General features: G+C 37.3%; 2 protein-coding genes across 2 annotated transcripts in view; both read right to left on the bottom strand.

Moving 5' to 3' along the window:
• cacnb4a (calcium channel, voltage-dependent, beta 4a subunit) overlaps window positions 1-5,165 on the bottom strand; it is a 34,512-nt gene extending 29,347 nt beyond the window's left edge. The window contains exons 1-2 of the mRNA XM_056263182.1: window positions 4,887-5,165; window positions 3,140-3,223 (exon numbers count right to left, since the gene is read on the bottom strand). Coding sequence (XP_056119157.1) covers window positions 3,140-3,223; window positions 4,887-4,949 — 147 coding nt within the window. The 5' untranslated portion in view covers window positions 4,950-5,165. The remainder of the gene's footprint in view (window positions 1-3,139; window positions 3,224-4,886) is intronic.
• A 1,922-nt stretch (window positions 5,166-7,087) lies between these two features.
• stam2 (signal transducing adaptor molecule (SH3 domain and ITAM motif) 2) lies at window positions 7,088-24,936 on the bottom strand. The gene is made up of 14 exons (XM_056263180.1): window positions 24,761-24,936; window positions 22,716-22,800; window positions 22,214-22,289; window positions 21,208-21,303; window positions 20,942-21,088; window positions 17,225-17,294; window positions 16,854-17,046; window positions 16,532-16,626; window positions 16,370-16,452; window positions 16,158-16,245; window positions 14,794-14,848; window positions 14,547-14,703; window positions 14,276-14,418; window positions 7,088-8,726 (listed from the first exon to the last, which is right to left on the bottom strand). Exons 1-14 carry the CDS (start codon window positions 24,798-24,800, stop codon window positions 8,543-8,545), a joined length of 1,512 nt encoding a protein of 503 aa, XP_056119155.1. The 5' UTR covers window positions 24,801-24,936; the 3' UTR covers window positions 7,088-8,542.
• Window positions 24,937-25,024: the final 88 nt, after the last annotated feature.

Here is a 25,024-nt window from a genome sequence, read left to right as displayed (position 1 = left end):
CTCCAGCTACTGAAATAATAAGAAAACCAAGAACAATCAAGTCTTTTCAAGTAATTACATGAAAATGAACTGACGGTGTAGCTGTTAATTAATCATGGTTCTCTCTTGAGTATAAAACTCTGGCACACATCGCCCCCTGTAGTTCAGAATGCTCATCTACAACATGTCTGCTTTCTGCTCACTGAAACGCACATTATTCTGAGAAAGGTCAAATACATTCAACTCTTCAATCTACTCTTACAACTTTAATCAAATGAACCCATGAAGGAGTCCATAGATATCAATAGATAACAGAGCAATCAACAGTTTTCTCTCCATTTATCCACCAAGAAGGATATGAAGAGATAACAATGGCAAATCTATCTTTAAAATTAACGTGAATGAATATTGTTAATATGAAATATTAAATATGAAATATATACCTCCACAAATAAAATAAAAATATTACCATTATAGATTATTTTAGTAAATGTATATGAATACTTTAACATGTTACTTTACATGGCATGAGGTATACTCCTTAAGATCACTACTGATATTTTCAGATTTAATGAAAAATGTTTTCAGTTTTCATTTTATTTTGTTCTTTCTCTGATTTATGGATCAGCTATCAAAGTGGAAGATCAAAATAAACAGAATAAATGCCTGTTACTAAAAGCATAATAATATCTTAAATCTTAATCCTGTAATATATTTGGTTTCCTTTTAATACCTAACTTTCATTTGAATGACTGTAATAATTGTACGAAGAACCCATTCGCTATTTTGCAATCAATGATTATGTGCCTTGTTTCCTTATTCCACTATTTAATGATCCATAAATCTTATAAATCAACATTAGATCTCCAAATCAACAGTCATGCTAACAGTCAGCCACTGCTCTTGAGCTTTCTGTGGGGCCTATGGTCAATAAACACAGCAGGGAAGCAAAGAAATAAATGAATTACTAAAGAGTTTAGCCATGTGACCTATACCAGACAGATTAATTATTTATACATGCTCCCAGTGATCAGGAATTTTAAATGCATTATTATGGATAACAATAAAAACAGCAACAACTTCCAACGGTTTGGGTTAACAAATCATTTTCAAGCCCTCTGCATCAAAATCAGATTCGCTACAGCCATAAATTTAAGGCAAGTTTAAGTTATATCATGACTATTACCTGGAGTCTTGTCTTTAACATTGATCTCAGCAGATTTGAACCACCTCTGGATTTTCTAGCCTCATTTGAGCAAGACGTAACTATATTTTATAAAAATATTTCATATACATCTTTTGTACATTTTCATTTTACAGGGACTTGGAAGTGTAGTAACAGTCTACCGTGTAAATCTGAGGTTCTCAGATCAATTTAATTGAATTTAGAAGAATTTAGCCTAAACCAAACTCTACTTATGGTCACATTTAAATATATATATATATATATTATATGCAAACTTTGTAAAGTAGGTTGTCCTCAATGAAGGGTCTTGGCTGTGAAACCACCTTTATGGCCAAAAATAGAATGTCCTGGAAGTCAGTCAAAATGCAGAATTCCCAAGGTTGTTTGGGGACCTAGATTCTAGAATCATTTTGAGATAGACTGCAGCATATGGGCTGCGTACATGAGGTGACCGGACTTATCAATAAGAGTTAAAGCTGTTTTATGTCTCATTATAGCACCAATAAAATTGCAACTAATAAACTGCTCAATACAAAAAAGGGGGGAAAAGCAGAAAAGGAGATTATATCACAAAAAAACAAGAGAGATGATAAAAGAAATATGACAACCATACTTGATGTCCTGTATAGTACAATAGTGAATAGTTACCTTACCATACAGGAACAATTATATAATATTTTAAAAGACATGTAAATTGATTCCAAAAAACAAATACTGTAAAAAACATAATAAAGTATATAGTATGAATTCACTTATAATTCATGGACAAAATATATGTTTAACAAAGCAATACATATATTTTTATGGTGAAATTATCATAGAATATCATAGAAATGGTTAAAATTATTCACGTTATGAACTATTTAAAGTAATAATTTATCTGGGAAGAGGTATTCCCTGTAATAATCATTGTATTTGTTTTGATTTTATTTTTATTTTAAATGTATGTTTCTTATTATTATAATAATAAAAAACTTAAAACAGACCACAGTGACTAGATTTGTTATTGTAAATTAACAAAAACAATTACAGTAAATGCTGTTTGGTTACAGTATAGGAATGAAAGTTTAATCCTATCCACATTATGAATTAATAACCAAAGGCAAAGCCATTTGCTTTACAGCAGCACAAAAACTCTGCAGGGAATACTGTACAGTCCTCAAACATACGAGCAAGGGTAGACTCGGCGACAGCTAGAAATGCCACATTGCAGGCATCAAGGTCATTGGTTTCCCCTGGGATACTTTCTTCTTCTGTGCAAATTCATAGATCTAGATGCATCTGACCATGATTAGATCATATTTCCATATTTCCACTAGAAAAACATTCAGCGCTCTTTGATTTCATACTGCATGGTCTAAAAGAATATTTAGAGGTTTGAATTCAAATCTCAAAATCATTTTTTTTTAGATGTTCTGAAGATCCATGCTAGCTCTATTCAGCTAAATGTCAAGCAAGTTCAGTTGGAAAGGTAGCCATGAGTAATTCATATTCATCTGATGACAGAGAGAATTCATCTGTTGCTTGGAAACCAAATGACCCATTCAAAAAGCTGCACAGAAGTATAATTCTTTGAACATATATATTGAGAACTATACAACTTCTAGAAAGTGCATTTCCAAAGGTATATCAGAGTATAGGCCAATGATTCGGCATTAGGCGCTAAATTCAAAGATTTTATTTGCATTGCAGTTTAATGATAAATGCAAACTCGTTGGCTTCTATAAAAAGTATTACATAACCCAGTTTTGCACATTGGGCACATGGAAAGTGGATCCTAATTGCACTGAGAATATTAGTCACTCTTCAAGACTCTTCAAAAATGTCCTACGCAGAGTGAGCTGAGCGAGTGACCAAGTCTCAAACAAAAGAGAACAATTCAATACAAAACAAAAGCAAGTGTGAGAGTGCTTCGGAGAGTCATGCATTGCATTTTTAAACATTATTTCCATAATCTCCATCATCCCCTCTCACCTGACGGAGGATGAAGCTGGTGGATGTCGTACTGCCGTCGGATCTCTTAAGTCGACTGCGCCGTGAGTAGGTGCCTCTGTTCACCTGCAGGAAGAGAACAAGCTATTAATCCATATCCTCCCGGCAGAACAGGGGCACCTTCGTACACGCATACACCCACATATCCCACCACAACACTATCAGAGGGGTCTCAATGGGGCCCGTTAGTTATACAAGTTACTGTTAAGAGTCAAATGCACTGTTAAAGCATTTCAGCAATTCATCACTTGCATTAATCACAGCTGTTTTGTGCAGCTCAATACAGCGGACATGAGGATCTTTGCCTTATCCAGGGTGTTACGTGACTAAAAGCTTGATAGATAAGGAGGATCTATTGAAATAGGTGTCAAAGCGCATTCCTACAAGGAAGCTGAACTCTGCAGTGCCACATAGACATCAATGCAATGTGTTGAGCAGGCGAAACTGCCCTTCGGTACGGCTGGCCGCAATGCAGTCCTACATCGAACCCCTTCAGGGTTGATCATGCGGTTAAAATATATGGATGGATGTTTTCAGTGAGTTTGTTGCAAAAGAAACAGTGAAACGTAAAATGTTATGGCCATCTGCTCCGTAAAAAAGCAATGATGCTTACAAACTGGGTCAGGCCATGCATCCTTTGCAAGGAAATCAATGAGAACATGAATTATTTAGCTGCCTAATTAAGGACTAATGCGTCAAACTGACATCCATTAATCTTTAGCACGTTTGGGATTCGTTTTTAATGATCCTGTATTACTATAAGCAGCCTGTAGGTTAAAGGGATTTACCCCAAAATGAAAATTCTCTCTTCGTTTACTCACCCATATGACTTTCTAAATTCCACACAAAAACACAAAAGGAGATGTTAGGTAGAATGACAGACTCAGTCACCATTCACTTACATTGTATGAAAATAAATGCAACTAAAGTGAATGGTGACCGAGGCTGTCGTCGGTCCCTAACATTTCAAAGTCATTCGGGTTTGGAACAACATAAGGGTGAGTAAATGATGACAGAATTTTTATTTTCAGGTCTACTGTCCCTTTAAGCAATTTTTCCACATTATACATAGGCTAGGATTATTAAAATACAAAACTCAAAGGAATTTTGCTCGGTGTGAAATAATATGAAAAGGGGAGAACAGGTAAACGTCATTCTGACCATCAGTAAAAGATATCAGGAGAGCAAAACCTACACAAGACTTGAACAATTGTACAATTGTAACACCATGTAAAGCTTTTATGTACATTGAAGTAGGCAACCATCCAACTACCATACCATGGTATCCCATTTGTACCAACACAGTAAGTGTAACAACATCAAGTCATCTATCATAAGTTAATGGAAATATTACAAGGACATTTAGAGGTTTTCTGCTTGTGAGATCTATTCAGGCAATGTATTACAAACATAAATATATAATATACAAAGCACATAGAGCAATGAGCATAGTATAGGGCTATGATTTGGGATTAAGATGCTAAACTCACAAATACAACACGTGACAAGTTTTAAACATATTAATTATTATGCAAAGATTCAAATGAGTAATTTACAGTGAGTAAAAACCCTCCAAAAGAAAGCATATTGTCACTGTTGGCAGATTTGAAAGAAATGTGCATTGATAAATGCAAACCGCTGGATTCTATAAACACACACAAGACACAACAACGATGCGAGTGTATAGTGCAGATTCACAGCGCATCAACACCTTCTCTAGCGTCCCTACCTGAAAAATCGGCTTCTGGACCCCATCGCCTATCCCGTGTCGGGTGTAGATATGCCGGGACATTTCTGCGAGTTCATCGGTCCACGGTGGAGGTTGCCTTTCGGTCCCGGTCCACTGGGTCGGCGGAGGGTACTGAACTGTTTGCTCCAGTTTCGCTGTGTTGTCCGAGGCTTGAATGCGCTCGCGGACGGTGACTGATGCAGTGCGCGCGCTGTGAGTGCAGCTGGAGATGCAGCGCAAGCGGTCACCACTAGAGCATCGCGAGCTACTGTACAGCTGCTCAACAGAGGTCATCAGAAATTATGTATTAAGCAGTGTTGGCAAGAAGATACCCCAAAATGTAGCTAATAGCACAGCTACCCTGTAAAGAAAGCAGTTAGTTACAAATCTACATGACATACTAAATTTAAGCTAATTAATATGACTTGTTTTATAAATATAAAATGAATACAACATTTTTCAAAATAGTCAGCTGCATTATGATCCAATACATGTGTATTATAAAACAAATTATCTCGAAAAGGAGTACAAAAGCCCGAGTTATTCATAAACAGCACGTGCAGCAGATGTTGATATTCGATATTTTTTCCGTCGCTAACAAATTAGGATTTGCATGTACAGTTTCAATTGTTTTAAGGCAAATATTTACTTTATCGGTGCTCATTTTGTTTTCTGTGCTCCGGTCTTGAGAATTCTGTTGCTTTTTTTCTGAGCGGGAAACTGCACCAGTGGGCGAATGTGTTAGTTGAAAGGTTCGATGAATCGGTATCGGACTGAATCGTGAATCGATTTTGCTGACCGATTCTTTGAAAATAACAGACTCATTCGCGAATCGAGCATCGCAAGTCCTAAGCAAAATGTACTAAATCAATTAAATACCTTCGTTAGAGAAAATCTACATGATTTAAAAATAGTGAAGCTTTAAATATTTCCTATGCAGTCGAATCTAAAGAATTCCCTCTGGTTGACAAGCAATATTCAACCAATGTTCAACCATTTACATTTTTACATCAAATTGTCTGGTATTAAACAAAAATAGAAGGCCACTATGCTATTTTTCAGAACATTACATGACTACAATGTTTATGTTTGACATATAGGCTAATTAACTACTATGACAACAACACACTAGCTAAAAAAAAAGGGGAACTACTACTGGGCTATTTTTCTTTCTTTACATTAATCAAATTTAACCTTTAAGCATAATTTTAATTAAAAAAAATTAGCACTTACTTTTCACATTTAAAATCTTAAAATATGAGATTCTCAAATTATAATATATAAAAAAATATTTTTTATGTAATTTTATACAAAGTGTTTGGTAGTTGTCAAACCATTTAGTAAAAAATGTTTATTCAGCAAAATGATTAAATAATTAAATGAATTTTAAAAAATGACAATCTCACAACAGCACTGTAAAAAATATATGATCAATAAGTTATGACATCATGTTTTTACATTGCTTTTTACAAACAATATTCAACTTTTTTTACAAGTTATACAAGATTCAACACTTTTTTAATGTAATTTAAGTTGAAATGACATAAATAGTTGAGAGAAAAAAAACAGCTGCTATTCAATGTGACAAGTAAAGGTGATGTATTTTTTAGGTGATATAATTTTTTTTTATACATTTTGTCAGTATTGTTGGCTGTTTTCTATTGTTTGTTAATTGAAGTTGTAAAAGATTGGAAGTCAATACAACCAGATTCATACCTTTAGTAGCCTAACTCTAGGAGACATGCTGTTCTGTTTCTAAATACATAAATGACTACACTATAAAGTGACCCATTTTAAAAATGCCAATATTACGGACTCAGTGGCCTGTTGCAACACACTCTGTAAAGCGTCCTCCTATGTATAGATTCATCAGCATATCAGATGAAAACCAAGAGAATAACCGAAGGGCATATTTTTTAACTTGTGTGCTGCCTCCACAAAAAGCTGATAAGGAAATGCTAAATTGTAGGGGATCTCTATCATATCAGTTGTTGCCTTTTTAACAGACCCTTTGAGGAAGGATTCACCCATGAGGTTGATGATTAGTAGGATATCAGCTGTGCATAACTTAGCAAGAAGATTTTTCAGAAAATAACCGGTGCATTTTATGCACAAATTATGTTTAATAAATATAAACATTCAGCATCTCCAAAACGAGATTGGGAGAAGGCTGGGAAAGTATCCACCACAGAAAAGCAACCTCTGAAACAGGTAGTTTTTATTTTCTGAAGACTTTAACAGTTCACTGTGTTACAAAAAGAATTTTGAAAAATGAGCAGGCAGGATACAAAGAAATCTTGATGTTACAAAACATTGAATCCATGAGTACAATACAGATTTCCCTCTAAATCTCTTAAAACATACAGGTTTACAAATATACAGCAGCTTCTGAAATAAAGTCTTTTGAATTGGTTTTTATGTTTATTCGGTCTCGTGAAAGAACAAGGCATCTGGTGGTAAATAAATGTTTATAAAGTTAAGGTGCAATACAGACAAAGCCATTTATTTAACAACTAATATACAATATCTTTTTTCGAGCAGATTATGAAAAAAAATAAAGACAATTTTCATCTATATTTTACTACATTAATCCCATTTTAACACGAATGAAAGCCGTCTATATGGTAAGGGAATTATACATTTGCTCACTTCAGTTAAGGAGAAATGGCTGAGCACATCAGCAAAGCACATTTCTTCACTTATGTAAGAAGCAAAAAAACAACAATTAATCAATCATTTCCAGCAGAGGAAATTATAGACCAGATGAAAATTATACTGTTTGCACTTTTACATGCTTAAATTAAATCAAACAACAGCAAACACCCACAATCCAAACACAAGCGGTTCTTGCATATTATAAATATCATTATACAGTGAAACATATGGATTGACCATAAAGGGATTGCATTTGTGACCACTGTCAGTTCTAAAGCACAGGTTGTAAAGGAATTTATGAATATTACATGAAAGTCTCTAGCATTTGGTTGCACCAACTAAATCTGTCCCATAATTCTGGAATCACTAACAGCGTGTTGAAACTAAAACTGCCAATTTGATTTTAAGAGTTTATACAAGTGCTCAAGTATTGGCACATAAAATCATTCCAGATTTGGTGATCCATGTATAATCTTCTTCATTCAATTGTCCTCTCTATAACGCACAATGCCATCGATAAAACACCCACATTTGCTTTAGAAAGCCAAGAAATTAATCTTAAGTCAGTTAACCCAGAAATAAATGGAAAATGGCAACAATTAATCATAAGTCTTAAAGAATTGTCTCTTCAAATGAAGAATAATATCATGCATGTGCATTTTACCATTTAGTCTTAAATTCACAATCAGAAAAAAAGACGAATATGCTGGTGATGATCACAAGATGATGAAAATTATGTTTATGGTTAGTGTGACTCGTTCCATCAATTCTGAACACCTGCCCTAAACTGCTTAATGGGTTAATGAGTGGGAGAGAAAAAGAAATGCTTGCTTCCTTTCGAGTGGATTACATCTCTGTCCTGCGAAGACAAATGTCAGCGAATCTTTGCATACCCCTTGACATCAATAGAGACGAGAGAGGAAAATGCTCTCGACCTCATTTCACCATTTGGAATTTGCATTGGATATTAATTGCTGTGGAGTCGGACCTGTCGTACAGTCTTACAGAAGGGGTTGCTGGTAGAAGGCCGCTTGTTGCTGCTGGGCTGGAGCTGACATGGGATAGGAGGTTGGAGGCAGACCAGGATTAGCGTTCTGATAGGCAGACATGTCCATAGCCACGCCCATCTGTGGCGGGTAAGGGGCTCCAGGAGCTTGGTTCACGTATTGTGCATTCATGTGGCCGCTGCAAAGAAATGTATATTTATTGTATGTAATATTTACTAAAATAATATATCATTAATAAATCATTTGTACAGATCCGATACTTTTTGCCGCACTTGGTTTTCCCTTTGGCACTTTCTTACTGAATTCAAATGTTTTATTTCATGTACTATTCTACCTTTATATGTATATTTATATATATATATATATATATACAGTAGTCAACATATAAAGTGGATCAAAAAAGTTCATCAAAGTTGTCCTAAGACAAGTACATATATCCACTTCAACTGATACTATATATATATATATATATATATATATATACATACTGTTTATATATATATATATATATATATATATATATATATATATATATATATATATACAGTATATCACAAAAGAGAGTACACCCCTCACATTTTAGCAAACATTTTAGTATATCTTCTCAAGGGACAATACTATAGAAATGAAACTTGGATATACACTCACCGGCCACTTTATTAGGTACACCTGTCCAACTGCTCGTTAACACTTAATTTCTAAGCAGCCAATCACATGGTGGCAACTCAGTGCATTTAGGCATGTAGACATGGTCAAGACAATCTCCTGCAGTTCAAACCGAGCATCAGTATGGGGAAGAAAGGTGATTTGAGTGACTTTGAACGTGGCATGATTGTTGGTGCCAGAAGGGCTGGTCTGAGTATTTCAGAAACTGCTAATCTACTGGGATTTTCACGCACAACCATCTCTAGGGTTTACAGAGAATGGTCCGAAAAAGAAAAAACATCCAGTGAGCGGCAGTTCTGTGGGCGGAAATGCCTTGTTGATGCCAGAGGTCAGAGGAGAATGGCCAGACTGGTTCGAGCTGATAGAAGGGCAACAGTGACTGAAATAACCACTCGTTACAACCGAGGTATGCAGCAAAGCATTTGTGAAGCCACAACACGCACAACCTTGAGGCGGATGGGCTACAACAGCAGAAGACTCCACCGGGTACCACTCATCTCCACTACAAATAGGAAAAAGAGGCTACAATTTGCAAGAGCTCACCAAAATTGAACAGCTGAAGACTGGAAAAATGTTGCCTGGTCTGATGAGTCTCGATTTCTGTTGAGACATTCAGATGTTAGAGTCAGAATTTGGCGTAAACAGAATGAGAACATGGAACCATCATGCCTTGTTACCACTGTGCAGGCTGGTGGTGGTGGTGTAATGGTGTGGGGGATGTTTTCCTGGCACACTTTAGGCCCCTTAGTGCCAATTGGGCATCGTTTAAATGCCACGGCCTACCTGAGCATTGTTTCTGACCATGTCCATCCCTTTATGGCCACCATGTACCCATCCTCTGATGGCTACTTCCACCATGTCAAAAAGCTCTAATCATTTCAAATTGGTTTCTTGAACATGACAATGAGTTCACTGTACTAAAATGGCCTCCACAGTCACCAGATCTCAACCCAATAGAGCATCTTTGGGATGTGGTGGAACGGGAGATTCGCATCATGGATGTGCAGCCGACAAATCTGCGCCAACTGTGTGATGCCATCATGTCAATATGGACCAAACTCCCTGAGGAATGCTTCCAGCACCTTGTTGAATCTATGCCACGAAGAATTGAGGCAGTTCTGAAGGCAAAAGGGGGTCCAACCCGTTACTAGCATGGGGTACCTAATAAAGTGTCCGGTGAGTGTATTTTAGAGTAGTCAATGTCCTGCTTGTATAGCAGTATATATTTACTGTCCTCTGAAAATAACTCAACATACAGCCATTATTGTAAAAATAGCTGGCAACAAAAGTGAGTACACCCCTAAGTGATAATAGCTGTACGTCGTTTAACCTTGCAAAGCCACATGTTTAACCTTGCAAAGCCACTATTCATCATGTTCATGTTTTTGTCTGCTTGACAGGACCATACAAATTGTTGTATCTTGTATTAGAGCAGTTAAAATTTGTGCTTTGAGTGCAATTCTCTCATACTGACCACTGGATGTTCAACATGGCAGCTCATGGCAAATGACTCTCTAAGGATTTGAGAACTAGAATTGTTGCTCTCCACAAAGATGGCCTAGGCTATAAGAAGATTGGTAACACCCTGAAACTGAGTTACAGTACAGTGGCCAGGGTCATACAGAGGTTTTCCAAGACGGGTTCCACTTGGAACAGGCCTGAGTCCTCATGCTGTGCGTCAGGTGCAGAAGCTGGCTTCAAAAAAACAGACGCATGAGTGCTGCCAGCATTGATTTAGAGGTCGCAGAAGCGGAAGGTCAGCTTGTCGGTGCTGAGACCATTCGCCGCACACTGCAAAAAGTCGGTTTGCATGGTCGTCGTCTCAGAAGGTCTCTTCTGAAGCTGGCTCACAAGAAAGCCCGCAAACAGTTCGCTGAAAGCAACCTGTCCAAGAGCATGAATTACTGGAACCATGTCCTGTGGTCTGATGAGACTAAGATAAACTTGTTTGGCTCAGATGGTGTCCAGCATGTGTGGTGACGCCCTGGTGAGGAGTACCAAGAAAATTGTGTCTTGCCTACAGTTAAGCATGGTGGTGGTAATAATAATAATAATTCATTACATTTATATAGCGCTTTTCTAGGCACTCAAAGCGCTTCACATAGAAGGGGGAATCTCCTCAACCACCACCAATGTGCAGCATCCACTTGGATGATGCGACGGCAGCCATATTGCGCCAGAACGCCCACCACACACCAGCTTACTGGTGGAGAGGAGACAGAGTGATAAAGCCAATTAGTATATAGGGATGATTAGGTGGCCACGATGGACAGAGGCCACTGGGCAAATTTGGCCAGGATGCCGGGGTTACACCCCTACTCTTTCGAAAGACATCCTGGGATTTTTAATGACCACAGAGAGTCAGGACCTCGGTTTAACGTCTCATCCGAAGGACGGTGCTCTTTGACAGTATAGTGTCCCCGTCACTATACTGGGGCGTTAGGACCCACACAGACCACAGGGAGAGCACCCCCTGCTGGCCTCAATGGTCTGGGGCTGCATGAGTGCTGCTGGTAAGGGGGAGCTGCGCTTCATTGAGGGAAACATGGATTCCAACATGTACTGTGACATTCTGAAGCAGAACATGATGCCCTCCCTTCAGAAACTGGGCCGAACGGCATGATAACGACCCCAAACACACCGCCAAGATGACAACTGCCTTGCTGAGGAAGCTGAAGGTGAAGGTGATGGAGTGGCCAAGTATGTCTCCAGACCTGAACCCTATTGAGCACCTGTGGGGCGTCCTCAAGCGGAAGGTGGAGAAGCGCCATGTGACTAACATCCAGCAGCTCCGTGATGTCATTATGGAGGAGTAAAAGAGGATCCCAGCAACAACCTGTGCATCTCTGGTGAATTCCATGGCCAGGAGGATTAAGGCAGAGCTAGATAACAATGGTGCTAACACAAAATATTTTGGACACTTTGGACACAGTTTTGACATGTTCACTTAGGGTGTACTCACTTTTGTTGCCAGATATTTTGACAATAATGGCTGTATGTTGAGTTATTTTCAGAGGACAGTAAATATACACTCACCGGCCACTTTATTAGGTACCCCATGCTAGTAACGGGTTGGACCCCCTTTTGCCTTCAGAACTGCCTCAATTCTTCGTGGCATAGATTCAACAAGGTGCTGGAAGCATTCCTCAGGGAGTTTGGTCCATATTGACATGATGGCATCACACAGTTGGCGCAGATTTGTCGGCTGCACATCCATGATGCGAATCTCCCGTTCCACCACATCCCAAAGATGCTCTATTGGGTTGAGATCTGGTGACTGTGGAGGCCATTTTAGTACAGTGAACTCATTGTCATGTTCAAGAAACCAATTTGAAATGATTAGAGCTTTGTGACATGGTGGAAGTAGCCATCAGAGGATGGGTACATGGTGGCCATAAAGGGATGGACATGGTCAGAAACAATGCTCAGGTAGGCCGTGGCATTTAAACGATGCCCAATTGGCACTAAGGGGCCTAAAGTGTGCCAGGAAAACATCCCCCACACCATTACACCACCACCACCAGCCTGCACAGTGGTAACAAGGCATGATGGTTCCATGTTCTCATTCTGTTTACGCCAAATTCTGACTCTAACATCTGAATGTCTCAACAGAAATCGAGACTCATCAGACCAGGCAACATTTTTCCAGTCTTCAACTGTTCAATTTTGGTGAGCTCTTGCAAATTGTAGCCTCTTTTTCCTATTTGTAGTGGAGATGAGTGGTACCCGGTGGAGTCTTCTGCTGTTGTAGCCCATCCGCCTCAAGGTTGTGCGTGTTGTGGCTTCACAAATGCTTTGCTGCATACCTCGGTTGTAACGAGTGGTTATTTCAGTCACTGTTGCCCTTCTATCAGCTCGAACCAGTCTGGCCATTCTCCTCTGACCTCTGGCATCAACAAGGCATTTCCGCCCACAGAACTGCCGCTCACTGGATGTTTTTTCTTTTTCGGACCATTCTCTGTAAACCCTAGAGATGGTTGTGCGTGAAAATCCCAGTAGATTAGCAGTTTCTGAAATACTCAGACCAGCCCTTCTGGCACCAACAATCATGCCACGTTCAAAGTCACTCAAATCACCTTTCTTCCCCATACTGATGCTCGGTTTGAACTGCAGGAGATTGTCTTGACCATGTCTACATGCCTAAATGCACGTAGTTGCCGCCATGTGATTGGCTGCTTAGAAATTAAGTGTTAACGAGCAGTTGGACAGGTGTACCTAATAAAGTGGCCGGTGAGTGTATACTGCTATTAAAGCAGCACATTGACTACTTTAAAATATATCCAAGTTTCATTTTTATAGTATTGTCCCTTGAGAAGATATACTAAAATGTTTGCTGAAATGTGAGGGGTGTACTCACTTTTGTGAGACACTGTATATATACAGTATATGTGTGTGTGTGTGTGTGTGTATAGGTGTGTGTTTGTGTTATTGAAAAATCAAAGAAAATTTCTAATTAAAAAAAGAAATACACAACAAAACAATCCTTTGCACAGATGCACCATCACGCACTGAATACATGCGTTTGGGTTTTTACGCAGGCTACACTTCCACTAATACTGGAGCACTTCAGAAGATCTAACAGCAGGATTCACTAGAAGTATGTGGACTTAAATGTTTATTAGATACGCTTGTTTAAATGATATAAAATGTGTACTTGCTGAATGCCGACAGTATATGAAAAAAGTATTATAGCATTTGCCTTTCTATAATTAGACAGAACTGTTAAACAAAGACAGTAACTAGCGAAGACTGCGAATGAAAGCTCCTGTGCATTTGCACTCAGGAGCAGAAGTTATCAGGGCTTTCCAAACAAAAGTTCTGCTACTGACAGTTATCAGCCAAAAAGAAAAACTTAACTAATGCGATAATTAAAAAAATGCCAAATATCGACCAATATATATCAGCCCTGGTGATACTGTATATTGGTCGAGCATTAATAGATATGTCCTGATTCACTGTTGGTGTGGACAGGATTTAAGAAATATTCATATACATGTAGAGCAGGCAAAAGTTGTTTGAGATTTAGAGGGAGGCTAGCAAGACACCTTTAGTTTATATTACCTGATGTAAGGAGGTTGTGCTGGTTGGCTGGGGGCCGCTGAATTGACTGAAGGAGGAAGAGAGCAGAGAGGGCCAGCTTGGTCCGTAAGACTATAGCCCTGTGGAACACCAGAAGACATGTAGGCTCCAGACGGTTGATAACCCTGAGAGAGACAAGAAATAAAGAAAGAAATCAGAATAATGCTTTGGAAGAAAAAAATCAGAATTTTTATGTTAGAAAATATCATGGACTGAATTGCCACTAATGTTCCATTTAGATGGCTAGACCAACCTGCATAGTGAGAGGTGTAGGGGCTCCTGGGTAAGTGCCTTGGATAGTCTGCATTTTGGAGTATGCATTGTAAAGTGGAGCCTCATTCATTAGCTGGTTATACAGCTCCAGAGCCTCCAGCACCTTCACATTCAGCTCGGACAACTCTGAGTGCTTCCTGCGGGAATGAGAGAGATGTTCTTTCTCATATGCCAAGACTGGGAAAACAGGCAGCTTGGTTTGGGGGTAAGTTTTGATTTCAACAAACCTGTCAATCTCTTCTAGTTTCTCATCAATCATTGGGTTCATCTTTTCACAAGCATCTAGAAGATGAAGAGAACAAAAGATTAACACACTGGAATCGGGTTGATCATCATTTACCCAGCGGAACTGTCAAAACTTGTGTACAACATATGACAACAGTGACAAAACACATGTTGGAGGTAATTCGCCTTTGGCTAAGCCCCGCCCCCCTTAGTTACTGTTGCTACGTCCGACAAACAAACTTCATCTGGGCTCTGGTATCAACATGGCTTATGCTGTGACAGCTCTTCCTGCTGAAATTTTATCAAACTTTTATAAAGCAGCAAATAAAGTGTCCGATAGAAGTAGGCAAAAGGGGCTGCAATATACATTCGAAGGCTATATTCACGACATACAGGTGAAACGCAAGGAACAACAAGGCCTCCAAATAGAGGCAAAATCATACCGGTCACAGTCAAAAAATGAACCACCGCATATCCTACTAATCGAGACGGAGGCTGGGACTAACAATATCAAGGAGCAACACTGTTCATGCAAAGCTGGGTACTGTGGGTAGGTCTTCTATAATCGTTATTACAAAGCAAACGGACTACGCGAGTATAACATTGTATTTATTAGCAGCGTGTGCTAGACGACACTTGTCAGGATTTGACTTCGGTTTTGGGAAGGGGAAAAAACGGACGCTCCCCTCCAACCTCTCTGGGAAACGCGTATCTGTGTTACAAATGCCCCAGGCACAACGTTTAACCATATTTTTGATAAAACTACGAAGGTAATAGCCTGCCGAGACCAAAAACATGAGACGCCTGTGTTGAAGTCAATGGAGCGCTGTGAAAAAGTGTCGGACCACTGTGGGAGCTCGTTATTGGCTGCGCTGTGATTGGTCAATCTATATTCTAGGGTGTGGCTTAGGCAAAGGCGAATTGTACCCCAGTGTTAGTTTACACAGAGCACAATCCCGACTTTCTTATCCCGAATGTTTAATACAAATCAACACCTAATTGCGCAGGTCCCTCATTGTAGTACAATTTAGAAATTCATCATAAAAAGGAATCAGAATTGTCACTCTGCTGACAATTGTCCTGTCACTTACATGAGATCACAGCTAAGCAAACCACATCAATCCAATCAAAAAATCAAGTCCTGTCCTACATCATTTCTTGTTCAATAAGCCGTTTCACTAGGATATACGTCACAATAGGGAAGAAAAGACTCTCTCAACTTTAGTTACATGCTGACTTTAATAACTATGGAAACCAGTCATCACAGTCTGTGAAAAGAGTTGGTCATATTTTGTCTGTACCACCCACCCCTGCACCTAAAATGCAATTGATTTCAGCAGAGAAGACATTAAAGACATCCTGGTACCTTCTAATGTGATCAGCTCTGGGATGTCAGGTGTGGCATCTGCAGGGTCTGTGTTCTGGAGAAGGTAGAGAGTTTTGTCCATCTTCTCCTGTAGAAAACAACAATCAATATTAGACACTTCAAACTTCATCTAGAGCCTGTTTTTCATATCAGTTACTTCTAGATTAGTGGTGAGGTGTGGCCGAGTCACCCAAAGATCATCCAGCACTCACCTCATCTATATACACAGGCTCAGGTTCAGCTTTGACTTCAACGATGGGCTCTTCTGGGACTACTGTCTTCTCTACATACATCACTACAGGAAAGAGAATTCAGGAGGTCTGTGTGTGCAATTTGAGTAGAAAACAAATCATCCAGGTTATAAAGTGTATTACCAGGGTCTGGTTCAGCATTCAGGTTGGTGGTGACAAAGTTAGAAGGGAATAGGCCTACTCCTCGATGATTCTCTCCTTTCCACCAGTTTGGATCACTGTTGGATAATAGCAACATTACAATTTAATAATGGACAACCAACAAAATATGGGATATGGGAAATTTAAAGACAGCATAAACAATTAAATAAAATATATTTTTTTAAATTATTTTTATTATTATTAAATAAATTATTTAATTATATTATAAATTATTTAATTTTATAATATAACACAATATTTATTCAACACTGATTAAAATAATGCCCTTGAACAATCAGTTTACCTGTCATCTAGAATGAGCACAAGCTCTCCAGTCTTAAAAGTGAGTTCATTGTCCTCAGCCGCTTCAAAATCATAGAGTGCGCGCACTTTACGTGACTCTTTCCCTCCATTTGTGTTGTAGGGTGGATCAGCTATCATGGTGAGGGGTCGTGTCTCTGCCTGCTGTTTCTGTTCCTGTAAGGACAGCTCAATTGCTGCACGGAGAAAAATACAAACACTCGTTATCTGGGTAAAGAAGACTATGGTTTGAATCCACAGTTACAATGGCAAATAATTTATGATGCTTTGGCAGGGCCCCAAAATCATTTGTCAGATCAGACTAAATAAACCCTAATATCAAAAAACTCTAAAGTTATGAACAACATTCCTCACCTTTGGCCAGGTCATCATCATTAGGGGCTCTGCTGGTGGCAGGAGTGCTAATAGGCTTAGTGCTAGAACTCTGCAATTACAGATCACATGATAACAGATCAGCACTGATTTGCAAAAAAGTTACTTCAATAATAAAGTATATATTATATGCATATACTACACTACCATTCAAAGGTTTGGGGTCGGAAAGAAGTCTCTTATGCTCACCAATGTTGCATTTATTATTATTTATTAAATACAGTGAAAACACTAAGACTGTGAAATATTAGAATCTAAATTGATTTATATTTTAATAGATTTTAAAATGTAAATTTATTCCAGTGATGCAAAGCAGAATTTTCAGCATCATTACTCCGGTGTCACACGATCCTACAGAAATCATTCTAGTATGCTGATTTGCTGCTTAAGAAACATTTCTTATTATCAGTTGAAAACAGTTGTGCTGCTTAATAAATCATTTGACATACATTTTTTCAGGATTCTTTGATGAATAGAATGTTAAATTTATCTGAAATAGAAATCTTTCATAACATTATAAATGTCTTTACTGTATGTCTTTAATGCTGCAGTCTGCAAGATTTCTTTGATCATATTCACTGAAACCGAAACTATGCTCCGACAGAACAACATAAATCAGCCGGTTTTAGAAAAAAACCCGCGCTTCTACCTCCACCTAGAGCCTGTTATTTGTTTTACAAAAATCCACCGCTCCCGGTTCTTCTGGTCCAATCAGCGCAGGGCTGCGTGAGATCTGACTGTCAATCACAGTTCATGCACACGCCACAGATCCCCCTCTCCCCTTACGCACGGCACGTTACAATATCACATGCACACGCCTGAAGTTCGCAGGTGTGTTGGATTGCATAAAGTGTGCATCATTGCTGAATAAAAGATTTAATTTCTTAAACTTGCTTAACTCAAACCTTTGAATAATAGTGTATAAAATATAATATTATTATACATTATTGTATATATAACAGCTGTGTGTACAGTATATGAATGAACACAGAACTATAACGCCATCTATAGATGTACTACAGTAAATACCAAAGAAAAAAAATAGAAGCAAAAACACTGACACTGATCAGATACAGTTAACCAATGACTCCGCCACAATCCATTTACATAAGTAGGTTTTTGATATAACATGTAAATATGATGACCTTTGAGTGACAACAGTAAATTCTTGTGACCTATTTTACATAGTTGGCACTTATTAACAGATACAGAAATGTTCACATGCACTAATCCTGTAGTCTAACACAATAAATGGAGGAGAAAGAGAACAAAGAAGAATTGACATCTCATGGTGCCATGAGGTCAGTAAGGGAAATATGAGGCAGGAAATTCCATTCTAGCCGCTTGGTTCTCTTGTCTCTAGTTTACACACATGCTTTAGCATTCCAGAAGCACTTGGCTGATTTATACAAATAGCTAAAGTGTTAACAGACATGTCATGTGAGAAACAGTGGTCATGTTTAGTCACATGGCTGCTTCTGAAATCACATACTTCCTTACTATATATCGTAGGCAAAAAACAGTATGTGACCCAAAAAAGTATGCACGAATTAACAGTACTCATAAGAGTAGGCAAAAAGAACTTGGATAACCTATTACTTCTGGGCGAGATTCAGAAGTGCATATATGAAGGAAACTTTACTGTCCCATGAGGACATGGGAGAGGATTTATGAATGGCAGTGAAGTGACACTGCAGGTCACATGATAATGACAACATGGCGATTCATACTAAACACATTCAGACTTTAGAACATACTTTTTTAGTGCTTGCAAAGTATTAAAAATATGTACCTAGTCAAGAGAGTATGCGTTTTCAGAAGCAGCCATGTTTAATTTATAATCCAATTCTCATACAGAGGTGGTTCTTATTGTACTTTTAATATCTTTAAAAACTCTTTTTCAAAGACTGACCAAAACAAAAGAGAGTTATAAAAAAAAAAATAAAAAAAAAAGCTCACAAGAAAAAATTAAATCAACCGTACTATTTCAGGTTTTGCCCATAACACTGCAAGTAGTTCTTAGGTTGGCAAATGTATGAAATGAAATGTATGGTGAAATATTATAACAATTTAAAATAACTGTTTTCTAGTTAAATCTTTTTCTTTTGTGGCAAAGCGGAATTTTCAGCAGTCATTACTGTAATATCTTTTTTGTTTGATTAATAAAAGTTTGAAAGAACAGCATTTATTTGAAATAGAAATCTTTTGTAACATTATACATTGCTTTACTGTCACTTTTGATCAATTTAATGTGTTCTTGCTGAATTAAAATATTAGTTTCTTTCCAAAAAAGCAAAAGCAAAAAAAAAAAATCCTTATTACTGATCCTAACTTTTTGAAGGGTAGTGTATTGGTACTTTAGGTATGATATACAGTAATTATATAATATAATAATAATTAAAACCAACGACAACAAACATACATATGTAAAAATATTTTACAGTGTCCTTGTTACATGTTACATGTAGTTAGTTACTGTAGTAATAACTATTAAAAGTACATGTAGTTAATTATTATTACTCAGTACTTAAATGTATAATTACACTGTAACACTGACACCTTAAAATAAAGTGTAACCATATTTTCTTACACTTTATGATGCAAATATCTGATATTAACAGCCACAGAAACTTCAAAACAACATTGTAATGACCTACATTGCATACATGCCATGGCATGACAACAAGGAGACACAGAAACATCTGTCACAGATTTCTGTGACCTTACCAGTACAGAAAAACAAACTGAATAACGAATGAACTATGCTGATCTGGGATGTAAAAAGTCACTATGAATTTAAAACTTAGCCAAGTTTCATGGTCATTTATCTAGGCCAAATACCAGCGGCTGATATCTGTTCATCAGCATCTGTGTTTATGAACAGCTGAGATCACAGTGAGATCCAACAGGATCATGTTATTAGTTGATAGTAGGAATTCTTGGGGGTAACACTTTATTTCGATGGTCCACTTTAGGCATCGTACTAACTATATGTAACTTTGCAACTAAATGTCAACTACCAGTCATTAGAGTATGCTAATGCTCTAATGACTGGTATGCTAAAAATAAACTTGTGAGAGCGTGTTATAGGCTATATGTCATGTTATAGCCAGATATGACGACGCTACAGCAACACGCATCGCCGCAGATGAGCAGCTGAGCATCTATTCATCAAGCCAACGTGCAAACTATCGCGAATCAAAGTGAAAGTAAGTCGCAGACACTTAACACACAATCATCTTAATCATCTTCATTAAAAGTAAAGAAACGAAATGATCTTACCAGGGCTGTTGCCGCTCTCTCTTATTGCGGTCTTTGATTTTGAAATTTTAGCTGATGATCAATAAAATGCAGCTCATATCTGTTGCTTTCGGTGACGTGCACTCCATTAAATCTGCATATAGCGCGGGAATTGAAGATCGGATTTATATCCGTTTTGCGAAAACACATTTATGTGACCAGGTGTAAATGGAATCGTTTTGATAAATCAGATAGCTATCCGATCTGACAAAACGCATGAAGTGGCCAGGTGTAAACAGCCCCTAAGTAACTTTGCAAGTACATGTCAACTTATTCTACTAACCCAAACACCTAAACCTAACCTAACAGTCTAATGAGAGTTAGTTGACATGCAGTTGCAAAGTTACTCATAGTTAGTAGAATGTCTAAAGTGGACCATCGAAATAAAGTGTAACCTACCTGGGTGTTTGCTGTGGGAAAGGTGACTCCTTCTTCTTTGAGGGACTTGATGGTGGCACTGATGAGACTCAGTTGCGGGTCTTTCTGGAATTCTTCGGCCCACTCCACCATCAGGGCCTTCAGTTTCTCACCAACCTTTGGGTGAACCTGAGGGGAAGAGCAAGAGGATAGAGACAATTATCAATATTTATTGTACTCTGAAACCAGGATTTGCCTTAATGAATAGAATTACACTAATATTTATACAGCAAGCTGCAGTTCCTTACCTTGTTCAACACACTACGAACTTCACTGGCAAACTCCCGCGAGCAGATTTCTAGGTGAAATATTTTTCCACTGTTTGAGACGCAGGCACCTAGCAACTAAACAGGGAAAATACAGCAATATTTGAACAGCTATTATTTGCTTAAAATACAGATTTGCCAATTTGTGAACATGTTTGATCGATTCATTGAAATGTTCTATACAAACAGTGATTGCACACATTTAACAATTCTATCACTGTTTTTAATTTAAATATGTGTAAATGAAATTTGACATCACAATAAAGATTATAGAATAATAATAATTACTGTTATTATTGCACACCTGTAACATTTCTATAACTATCTATACTATAAATATTTGTAAATAAAATGTGATATCATAATTAAGATTAATAATATTAATTATTGTTATTATTGCACACATGTAACATTTCTATAACTGTTTATCATTTGTGTTTAAATGAAATGTGACATCATAATAAAGATGAATAATAATTATTATTGCACACTTGTAACATTTCTATAACCGTTTATACTTTAAATATGTGTAAATGAAATGTAATACCTTAATACAGATTAATAATAATAATAACTATTACTGCACACTTGTAACATTCAACAAAAATAAATAATTATTGACAAATTCAATAACTAAAAAAAAAAGAAAAAGAAAAAAAGGGCATATCAACCCATTACTTTCTTTTGTAATACCCATGTAATTCACTTTTGAAAAATTACATCCAGATGAGAAAGAATTAGAGAAGATCTAAAAATAGAGTGAGAAATCTTCGAAGGGTACGATAACTCTGCCCACAGAGATGCCTGTCACTTCCAGATGCTTCTATCCCAGTTTAGTGTGCAGTGACTATACGCAAGCCATTCACCGATTCATATTCCCAAGAACGTCAAAACTGTGACAACCCATATGACTGTTTTCTGGACTGTATACACCCTTGTGGCTGCACCTCTGTTTTACTACAATGGGAACTGAAGATGAAGAGCTCACCGTTAACGCTTGCATAGCGACGTGAGGGACCTTGTGGTTCACTCGCTTCATGACTGACCTGAGACAGTCCTTTGCACTATAAAAGAAAAAGAGTGAAAACGACAAAGAGAGGCACGATAATATCTGTATTAGGGAGAAACCTATATAAGAAAAACAATAATGCATTCAAGCTACATTCATGTTACTAAATGTTACTAAAATAAACATTAAAAAAATATATAGGCCCAGTTTCACAGAGAGGGTTTAGTTTAAGCCAATTAAGCCTTGGTTCAATTAGGACATTTAAGTAGCTTTTATAAACGTGCCTTAGAAAAAACATTACTGGTGTGAATCTTGAGACAAAACAATGACACTGACATATTTTAAGATAATGTCGGTGCAAGTTGCTTTCAGTTAAAACAGCTCAAACATACATTTTAGTCTGAGACTAGGCTTAAGCCTCGTCTGTTAAACCAGGGGATAGTTATTCAAATCTTGTTTGTATGCTGATATTTCAGCTCACCCATTTGGAGTTGTCCCAACCCGGTCACAGATATCCATAATGAGGCCCCAGTCCTCTGCTGTGCTAGTTTCACTAGTTGCTTTCTCTGAAAAGGCAAATGAGCATCCAAATGAGACTCTCAATGAAAGGTGTCATATCAATGCTGAAATTCTGAAAGGGAGTCAAAGTCTCTGACTCTGTATGTCTAAACGTCCTTTCATTTATATAAAGGCAATAAAAACAGAAAATACACAAACACAATACAAAATAGAACAATTTGTAAAAAATAAATAAAATAAAAATTTATAGGAAGGACAAGTGTTTGTTAAGTAGTTAGAAAGTTTGACAGGAGTGTTTCCTCTGAGGAGGCAATGCAGTCTCTCCTCTTAAAATCTGGATGAAAAAATTATCGATTCGATACTACAAAAACGCAAATATTACAAAATGTGACATTAAAAAGTGTAAGTCACTTGTTTTTATAAAGTAACACTGTCCAACAGTGACACACACATGCTTGCCTCCCCTGAGCCCATTGGCTTTTAACAGGCCCCCCAAAGCGTGCAGAGGTTTAGTGGGGGTAATTGAGAATGAATGGGGGAAAGTAACGTGAGAGGAGACAATGCCTATGATTGGATATGATTGGTTATGATTGGTTTGTGCGATAAATCCTGCCTCTTGTTTTCGTGCACGCTCTCGATTCAGCCAGGATGAAGACAATGATGGTGTTAATGGGAAGGCTAATTAAAAAAGTAAATAAACAACTCAGCCACTTAGATATTACTGCTTTATGTCATGCCAAAATCAAACTTAAAATGGCCTGAAAACAAGATGACTGTAGGGTTTTTTAGTGAGCAATCAGCTTGGGGAAATTAAATGTATGTCTGTGACCAGTGTGTACCAGCTTGATGACTGCTGAAAATTAGTTGACTATTAAAAAGAAAAGCTGAATATTAGTTAACAAGCCTTTAGCCTTTAGTTATTATTTTGGAATAAATGTAAAAAAAGTGTAAGACACTAACTTGATAAAATTTATAGAGATGGTTTTAATAAATAAAACATTAGGCCTACATAGTGTAAAAATACAAAATAGAATTATATATGGTCTCTCTTTTTATGTAATGTTTATTTAACCAGGAAAAGTAAGAGTAACAGGGACATAAATTTACATTTGATATGTATAAGTGAGGACTTTGCCTCCACATTTTAAAACACCACCGCACACCACTGAAGTAGGAGTATTCTGTGCGTCCCGTTAAACAGACAAAGCAGCCTGTTTTGCCTGTTATTTGACATATTCAGCTTGTCACAACAGGCACAGCCATTTCTGTAATCCACTAGTATAGATTATTTGTCCCCTCCTTCAGGAACAAAACTGGGCACATTTTAATGACTAACTCTTAAAGGAAAAATCACATTGCGAAATCTAGTACAGTACACCTTAAAATAAAAATAACAATACTCAAGTGTGTTAAACTCATAGACTGTAAAAAAAAAAACACATAGAGGAGCATTCAGTGTCACAGCATTCACAATAAAGCCAATGTACATGTATGCTTACTGGAAAAGGATTTTTTTTTTTTTTTACTTTTTTAATCTAGAAATTTTAAAGAGCAGGGCATTTTGATTTTATTATATAATAATACAATATATAAGCAAGATAATATACTATTTAATGTTATATTAACATTTTTATATACTTTTATTACACTATATTGTATTATCAACCGATAGAATCATATATATCAAAGGATAAATAGGAATAAATGAATGCTCAAAAATCTTTCTGACAGATAACAGTTAGTATTTAAGCTGAATAACTGAAATGTTCAATGTTCATCTAACAGGAATTTAGACTATTTTAAGGATGAGGTCAACTACATTATTTACGTTTGAAATCTTTATTAATTATCTCCTTTCTGATATATATTAATGTATCAGGGTAATAAAAGAAACAAACAAAACAGAAAACAAAGATCTTGATAATATGACAGTAAACAGAGCGCTGTATCGGCCCTGTTGACTTGTCAAGATCACAACACTTCGATAAAAACAACAGTCAAACTCACCCACATCCTGATCGAACGGATTTTGGCCAAATAAAGGCATTTTTCGACCTTTTCCTATCTATTAGAGAATAAATTCGAGCGTATTATCTACGTAGATCGACGATTTCTCCTTCTCTCATCCATTAAATTGCGTTCACTTCCACCAGTTGCTCTTCCGTAAACTTAGTAAGCAAAGGCAATGCCTGTCAGAAATCGCATACGTGTCATAGCTTTCAAATCATTGTTGACTTTAAACTATATTCAGACTTCATATTAATACCACAA

Source organism: Rhinichthys klamathensis, unplaced genomic scaffold (assembly GCF_029890125.1).
Source record: "Rhinichthys klamathensis goyatoka isolate OS25496 unplaced genomic scaffold, OSU_Roscu_1.1 h1tg000201l_1, whole genome shotgun sequence".
Classification (NCBI taxonomy): Eukaryota; Metazoa; Chordata; class Actinopteri; order Cypriniformes; family Leuciscidae; genus Rhinichthys; species Rhinichthys klamathensis.
Note: the sequence above shows the minus strand (reverse complement) of the source record. Positions and strands in the feature narration are given on the sequence as shown.